Source organism: Stylophora pistillata, chromosome 14 (genome assembly GCF_964205215.1).
Source record: "Stylophora pistillata chromosome 14, jaStyPist1.2, whole genome shotgun sequence".
Classification (NCBI taxonomy): domain Eukaryota; kingdom Metazoa; phylum Cnidaria; class Anthozoa; order Scleractinia; family Pocilloporidae; genus Stylophora; species Stylophora pistillata.
In genome coordinates this window covers 10,829,503-10,837,378 of record NC_142532.1, presented here as the reverse complement: position 1 = coordinate 10,837,378, position 7,876 = coordinate 10,829,503, and the positions used below count along the sequence as shown (strand labels likewise).

General features: G+C 38.5%; 1 protein-coding gene across 4 annotated transcripts in view; it reads right to left on the bottom strand.

The window, feature by feature from the left end:
• The window catches only part of LOC111332554 (alpha-1,6-mannosylglycoprotein 6-beta-N-acetylglucosaminyltransferase A), a 26,092-nt gene extending 22,055 nt beyond the window's left edge, over positions 1-4,037 (bottom strand). For 2 of the 4 annotated variants that reach the window (XM_088744381.1, XM_088744383.1), the window contains exons 1-6: positions 3,556-4,032; positions 2,628-2,704; positions 1,910-1,999; positions 1,381-1,449; positions 970-1,134; positions 383-531 (exon numbers count right to left, since the gene is read on the bottom strand). In XM_088744381.1, the coding sequence (XP_088600507.1) occupies positions 383-531; positions 970-1,134; positions 1,381-1,449; positions 1,910-1,999; positions 2,628-2,704; positions 3,556-3,754 (749 nt within the window). In that variant the 5' untranslated portion in view covers positions 3,755-4,032. Of the gene's footprint in view, positions 1-382; positions 532-969; positions 1,135-1,380; positions 1,450-1,909; positions 2,000-2,627; positions 2,705-3,555 lie in introns of all 4 variants that reach the window. The other 2 variants (XM_088744384.1, XM_088744382.1) reach the window with 2 other exon arrangements.
• Positions 4,038-7,876: the final 3,839 nt, after the last annotated feature.

The following is a 7,876-nucleotide window of genomic DNA, read 5'->3' as shown; positions in this document are numbered from 1 at the left end:
ACGATTCCCCCTTGAGCGCGATTTTCCCGTTATCTCCTTTTTGTAAAATTGCTTAATTTGTAAAAACTGCTTAATTTGTAAAAATTGCTTAATTTTTAAAATTGCTTAATTTCTTTCACAGGACTCTGAGTCCACGATAACTACTTGGGCGGCTGAAGCCATAAGCATTTTGCACCTTCTTAAGTCAATTCCGGAATTTACAGAAACTGTTGGGTTAGTTCAAGTGCAGTTTAATCAAATGAACCCACGTTAACCTTACATAGACAACACATAAGTGTTTAATACAAAACCCCGCTTTCGTAGAGATTCAGGTCTCTAGGCGCCAACCCCAAGAAAAACGGACTACTCGTAGGTTAAGTCTATGAATCTAACGGTATACTACCTCAGCAATTCGACTCGATCTGAGTGAATAGTGACATCATGACCAAGGATGTACAGCGAGGCGAGCAGGTCACTCCATTGTAACAGGTTATCTGTTAAACCTGAAATGTCTGCAGAAGCTTCTGTCAACTCGCCAATGAAAATCATAATCTGCAACATCAGATTCTATTACTTCTAATATACAACAGGACCAGTGACAGAGAATAGAATAATGACAACCGAGACCATTCGATTTCGCTTTATTCTGATCAATCTTTTGGTTTTTAATCCAACTGGGTGTCCTACAATATAATTGCTAGGTGAAGAATAAAATCAGGCTTTACCGGAAGCTGTAATCATTTGCATTAACCAGTGGCTTAGGGATTTCACCTTACAGCTTACAGGTCTCGGCCTTAAAAAGTCTGGCTACCTACCACAGGTACCATACTTGAACATAGTAACATGCCTTTCCGAAAAAAGTTAAACGAAATGAATTAGATTTAGTACTACCCAGCGCTAACTGCAGCAAAGACAAGGCAATAGCCGGGTTCGCCCAAAAATGTTCTTTTCTAAAATGAAAACAGGGGAAAATGTTTATTGAGTTCAGACCTTCCTTTTTCCTCTTGTGTCACCATTTCCTTGTTTCTTCTGCATATAATGTACACCATCTCTCCAATACGGCCACATGTTTGATATTCGGGACCTGATTGACTGAGATCTTGGTATCGCCTTTAACATGGAGAGTAATCTATCGGGAGATTCTCGGAATACAGCCTATTAAAACAGAGTAAGGTTATCTCCCGCGGCAACTTAATGTCATTTTCGAGTTATTTACACTGTTATTTTTGCGAGTAATTATACATGTACGTAATTATAAATCAGAAGCTCATAATATTTTTAGTGCGCAATAATCATCCAGCTAAACACGAAAATACACCAACTGATTAGCTAAAAGGGCTGGAGACAACGATTGTTGTGAAGTAAATGATTTGGATATATGACTGTTTTATAGGAAATTACCTTCTTACGCCTTCGTTCCTTCTTCCTCAGGTATTTCCTCCAGGGAAATTGTGGGCACCATGACTCTACCTAGTTACCAACCAATTATATCATGATTATCTATTGGTACCAACCCTGTCAGGATAAACGAAACGCAAAAAAGACAAACTTACCATTCTAGAACAACCTTTAACACAGGAAATGACTAAGGCAAAGATTAACTCTGCATACGAACTAAGTCGCCCGAATATTTCTAATCGCGGGTGGAACACTTACACATATGGGTATTAAGATGAGTTTCAGTTACAGCTCTTTAGAGCCCAATTTTTCCTCTCCGGAAAAGAGACGCTGTGTCAGTGAGGTATATCACTCAAGAGGTTAACTATTTAACAAGGGACTTCGGTCTGTATTTGAATCTGGCAGAGTCTAAGCAAGGTAATCATTTCCGGATAAAGTAGGCATGTTTTTAAACTCTGTAAACTTCTTTCCGTTGTAGGACTGGTTTCGTTTATTTTTCTCTTCAGTGGAAGTAAGTTAGTGCGATACCTACCTCGCTTAAATATATAACAATGGAGCAGGTTGTTCCGTCCACATCATATTCCTTATAGCACGAATTCAATCGCCAGTTCTTTTGCAACAACTAGAAAATTGATACATGTAGCAATGAAAGAGGGCTAGTAGTGGTTGATAGATAGATGATAAATAAATAAATAATAATAATAAATGATAAATACAGGATAAATAGATGATAAATTAATACATGTAGCAATGAAAGAGGGCTAGTAGTGGTTGATAGATAGATGATAAATAAATAAATATATAATAATAATAAATGATAAATAGATGATAAATTGATACATGTAGCAATGAAAGAGGGCTAGTAGTGGTTTATAGATAGATGATAAATAAATAAATATATAATAATAAATGATAAACAGATGATAAATTTAGACATGTAGCAATGAAAGAGGGCTAGTAGTGGTTGATAGATAGACGCATTAACCCTTCAACCCCTTAGAGTGACTGGCTTCTACTTTCTCCTCACAGTTTCACCCTTGAATCAAGTGTAATAGTCACGAGAATAAAGGAAATGATTACCCATTTAAGAAGTCTTGATTGTCTCACAATTTCTTCATGTCAGTATCGTAGAACAGTTAAGCAGAACAGTGTAGAGAATATGATTAATGTAAGGGTAAAATGAAAATGCACAGACAATCAGACAGACGATGATAGTCAGATATAACGAACAGATACGGACCGATACAGACCTCCACACGGTTTTTGCAGTTTGGAAATGACTTGTCGTGAGGTATCTCACACTCCATGATATTTGGGTCGTCCACACCTGTCACAAATTAATAGAAACACATAAAAAGTACATGATTTTCTGTTCAGGGGATGGAATTGAACTTCCCAGTCCGACTGTAACCTCAGAGCGACATTTTGACAAGGCATCAGTGTGTCATGCATCGCATTCGGTCCGATATCAGTTCAGCCAAAACGCAATGGGACTTGTAATTTACTGTTTTGCCGGCTGTTGCTGCAGGAAATTTCTGTTAGTGGTCGCTAGTTTTTCTGATTCTGTACACAGAGATACAGTAGATTTCAGCTACACTACTCAACAGACACTAATATATTGAACCATTAGGTTTATTTTGCATGTTTCCGCCGATCACCAGCGTACAATAATGAAGAAACAAATACTCAAAACCATTGCATTTTCAGTAATCGTTATCAAAGCACACGACAAAAAGACATACCGAGAGCTTAGCAACCACTAACAAACATCGCGGTTAGAACGGTGGCCAGAAAAAACCTGCTGTAAAAAACCCCGTAGGGAAAAAGAGACAGGAAATCTGGGTAGGAACCAGGCACAAGCTCACGTAACCTTCCTACTAGGCTATATGCATACTTACAAAAAATAAATAAATAAATAAACTTAACAATAGCTGAGAAGGTGTCGGCCTAGAATGATTGCCCACGTGCAATCACAAGCTTTAATACTCGTATCACTATACCCATAATGCATCTATACTCAAGGGCCCAGGCCCTTGTCCTGTTGCTCTCGTGCCGCAGAAATATTTAATTTCCGGCTTATTCGTTGGCACTCAAACGCCAGAAATTCCCTATTTTCAGAGCTTACCTTCAGTGAAAAACAAACAAATTGTCTCGCCTTGGTTTCTAACCCATTCTTACCTTGTCCATCATCGAAATAAAGCTTCTCTTCGGTGGAGTCGTCTGACGCATTACCAAAGTACGTCAAACTCAAGGTCTTGATGTGTTTGTTTCCTTGTTCAATATCCAAAATGAGATGGGCTGCTATTAGAAATAAAACCCACAGTCCAACTAACAAGGCGAGTGTAGAAAAGACATCACGGACACTAGCCAAAGGCATCGTGACACGGTTAGCGGTCAGTAAACCGGAAAAATACAAACTATTGACGTTTTTACAATAAATTTACACCGCGTCATCTTATTTAAAAAAGAGAAAACTAATTACCATTCGACGACCGAAAAATGCTTCAAAGATGTTTTTCGTTGCTGTGAAACGGAATGCACGTGGTTGGAACAAAAGTATTCAGATATCAAACCATAACTCCATATGGCTTTTCCCGAAGCTTTTTGCTTGTAAGAGGAGTAAATGATGAAAACCATTTTAAAAATTTCCATCAAACTATCGATGACATTTTACATTGATTTAGCACAGGATCTGAAAAAATTGCAGGGCTTGAGTCAAATTGCCTTCTCTCAAAGGATGAAAAGGTGTACATGTATTATCATCAGGTGGAGACCATGGAGGACGTTGACAATGTCAAAAATTGAAAGCAGAATGCCGGTTAGGCTACTACATGTCAACGATACTCCGATTTCCAGGATTGTCTGGATGAAAGTAGCCCTATAAGCGAGCAATGAGATAGTCATTTGGGAGATTTGAGAAGCTTTATTGTTGGGCGTTGGTACTGGCGCAGGAAATTTAGACAGAATGGATATTGAGTAGTAAACTACTCACTGTATGACATTTAATATTCTGTTTTATTGTGGTAGCGACATTGCCAGTATTTCTTATTTCCAAATTTTGATGTAGGAGCACAGTGGAGAGCTGAAGCTTTAACAGCCAGGAAAAACACGGGACCATCCTACAATGCTGTAAACTAGGACAAGGACAGAGCTGAGATACGCTCTGGATGTCTTTCATGAATTTAAGACTCTTTCAGTTGATTTATTTTTAGTTTGAACTCATCGTCTGTGTGTGATATATATTATCGAAAGAAAATAATAGATTAATATCCCTCTCTTTTCCCCTTTTTTTGTATAGCTTATTTATTTATTCCATCGGAAAAAAATTGTTCACTTACAAAAATGATTTAAGTTACAAAGGAAACAAAATACATAACAGGTACAAAAGGAAACAATACGCGTTATCTTACACTACAATACAAAGATAGGTGAGTTAAGTTAATTAATTGTTAACGTTAAGCACAGAAAGATATAGTATGAAAATATAAAATAATTGTGGAAATTAATGATGCATTAGCCTGATGCAGAAGCATTTTGATTCATATTACGTTTTTTCCTTAGACGATTTTTAATGCTTGATTTTTGTCCAAATATAAAAACAACTCGTCAATATCATATTCTTTGGAAACATTTTTGGATGTACAATATATTTTGCTAATAGTAAACGGTAATAAAAGCGCGCTCAATCTAACTAGAGGTGTTTGTGGTTATTCTGAATAACTTTTCGTATTGCTATGGAGAGAAAGTACATTAAAACGGTATTTAAGGAAGGTGTGGAGAACAGAGTCTGGCTCTTTGCAATATATACACTTGTTCTCATAGGCTACACTTTTATAATTCTTATATGCTGTAGCTTGAAATTAAATTCTGGTTATCTATTTTTTGGCAGTTGCGGTGAAATTTGAGCTAGATGAGCCAATCAATCAATCAATCAATCAATCAATCAATGTTTGTTTATTTATATCCCTTGCAGAAAATCTGAATTACAGGTATAGTCAGCAAATTGTATACATGGAAGTAAGCTTACAAAAAACAATAATAAATAATGGATTTTTTATACTCTGCTTTAAATAAGTAGCAAACTTGTTCGTTACAAACTTTCCAAAACGGTCAGTTTTTGTGCTTTTCACATAACTAGTAGAAGACCTGAGATTGTACTTGTTATTTGGTTGAGCGAAGCGGCTTTTGACAATATAGAAAACAAGGTTTGACGGTGTCAGGTTCGTATAAGCTTCTTACAAGCTTCTTCGCACCTATCCGCAAGCGTGGCGATCCGAGACGCAGTTAGCGCATCTGCATATGCAAGGTTCGGAAAAACAATGGCAAGTGCGCGTTTCTGGACCTCTTCTAGGGCCTGTGATAAGTATGGGCGGTCATCACGACCAAAAATACAAGGATGTCAAATAGATCAGTACATACAAAGATGGTTTTAGGATCAGCTGCAGAATAGCATAGCTAATAAAGGAATGGCATGGCCAAATTATAGACAATCTAGGTTTCCTTCGTGAAACAGAACACCCTAAACATAAATAGTTTAGCCAAATGATAAACAGTCTACTTGCCCACGTCGAGTTGGAACATGAATTTGTGAAATGGACTAACTAAATTGCGAATAGCCTAGGATTTTTAAAAATCAGCAATTCCTAAATCATTTTTCCTTATAAATATTGTGCCGCATGCTTATAAATGTTTCATAGTTTTATAGATTATTAATAATTTTATTGTAAGCCTTGATTTTTAATTACTTTGTTCTTGTAATAAGGGCCACTAATTTATTAGATGCTATTTCGTGCTACCCTCGCTAAATAAAGACTTTACTTACTTACTCATTTGCAATACAGTACACAAACGGTGCAGCGTTGCGTCAAATGACTCAGCGTAATGTCAAATGGTACAGCGTACATACAAACAGTGTAGCTTTGATTGAAAAGGCTCAGCGTAATGTGGAATGGTACAGCGTACACACAAATGGTGTAGCGTTGCGCGAAATGGCTCAGCTTAATGTCGAGTAGCCCAGCGTACGCACAAACGGTGTAGCGTTCAAATGGCTCAGCGTAATGTCGAATGTTACAGCGTACATACAAACAGTGTAGCTATGCGTGAAATGGCCCAGCGTAATGTCGAGTGGTACAGGGTACGCACAGTGTGGCTTTGCGTGAAATGGCTCAGCGTAATGTCGAAGGGCACAGCGTACTCTCAAATGGTGTAGCGTTGCGTGAAATGACTCAGGGTAATAAAGAGTAGCACAGCGTACAAACAAACGGTGTAGCGTTGCGTGAAATGGCCCAGCGTAATGTCGAATGGCACAGGGTACACACAGTGTAGCTTCGCGTGAAATGGCTCAGCGTAATGTCGAATGGTACAGCGTACATACAAATGGTGTAGCGTTGCATGAAATAGCTTAACGTAATGTAGAATGGTACAGCGTACATACAAATGCTGTCGCGTTACATCGAATAGCTTTGCAAAACGTCAGCCGCTCTAGCTGACCATTAAACTGCTTAGGATTACATGAAATATTTCGATGTTGTGGCCAATCGTCGAGCTTGTTTGTGGTGTGACGTAAAGGCTTACTCACCGAAACCACCAAAAATACAAACCGCAAATGGAACAGCGATCTGCCGGGGGGGCATGACGTCATCGAATGTGAAGACTGGCGCAAAACCATCACCGTAGTGTCGCTATGTTTAAGAGTCATCACTTCGCCTTGCCGTAAAGCAGAGGCAATTCGATAAGTTTCTCCTCATTATTTTCCCCTGAAGATATTGCGTTTATTCGTTGTCGTTGATGAAAGCGCAAATTAAAATAGCAACGAAACTGGATTCTACCACGGTTTGCCGGCCTTAACCCCTTCCGATTTACCACAGTTTGCACGCGTTGGTGAGCCTGAATGTTTATAGAATTAAGTTGTGTTATGACGTGCATTGAATGTCAGTTGCCGAACTCCCTTTTTCTTTCTGACTCGGGCTTACTTTTCACTGAGAGTTTACTGCAAAGGCTCTTTGAACGCTGCAAGAGTGCGTGAGAAGTTGGATTTTGTGTGTCTTAGACGCCTTGGTAAGAAAACCATATCCTTGATCTGTTTGAATTTCTTCAATAAAACATGTAGTGTTTGCCAAAGTAACATTTTTCCGGGTCAAGTGGTTTTGAGCACATACATACCTTCCTTGATGTGCTAGGTCTGCCTTAAAATTAGTAAGAAAACGCTCAAGGGAGGGGGGGGGGGGAGTAAGAAAACGCTAAGAAAACGAGAAGAAAACGAGTAAGAAAACGAGTAAGAAAACGAGTAAGAAAACGCTAAAGGGAGGGGGGGGTCAACGGTCCTTTACATTTATAGAGCGCAGACTTCTATGTGGATATTTCACAATTCACGAAAAAGAAAATCGGCTTAATAACGGGTGCTGAAAATATCTAAGATATACTTAAGGTTACTTCCCACCTTTGCGGGTGTCCTTCGGGAAAAAATCGTACGCGCGCTGGTTTCACTAAAATCTTAGCA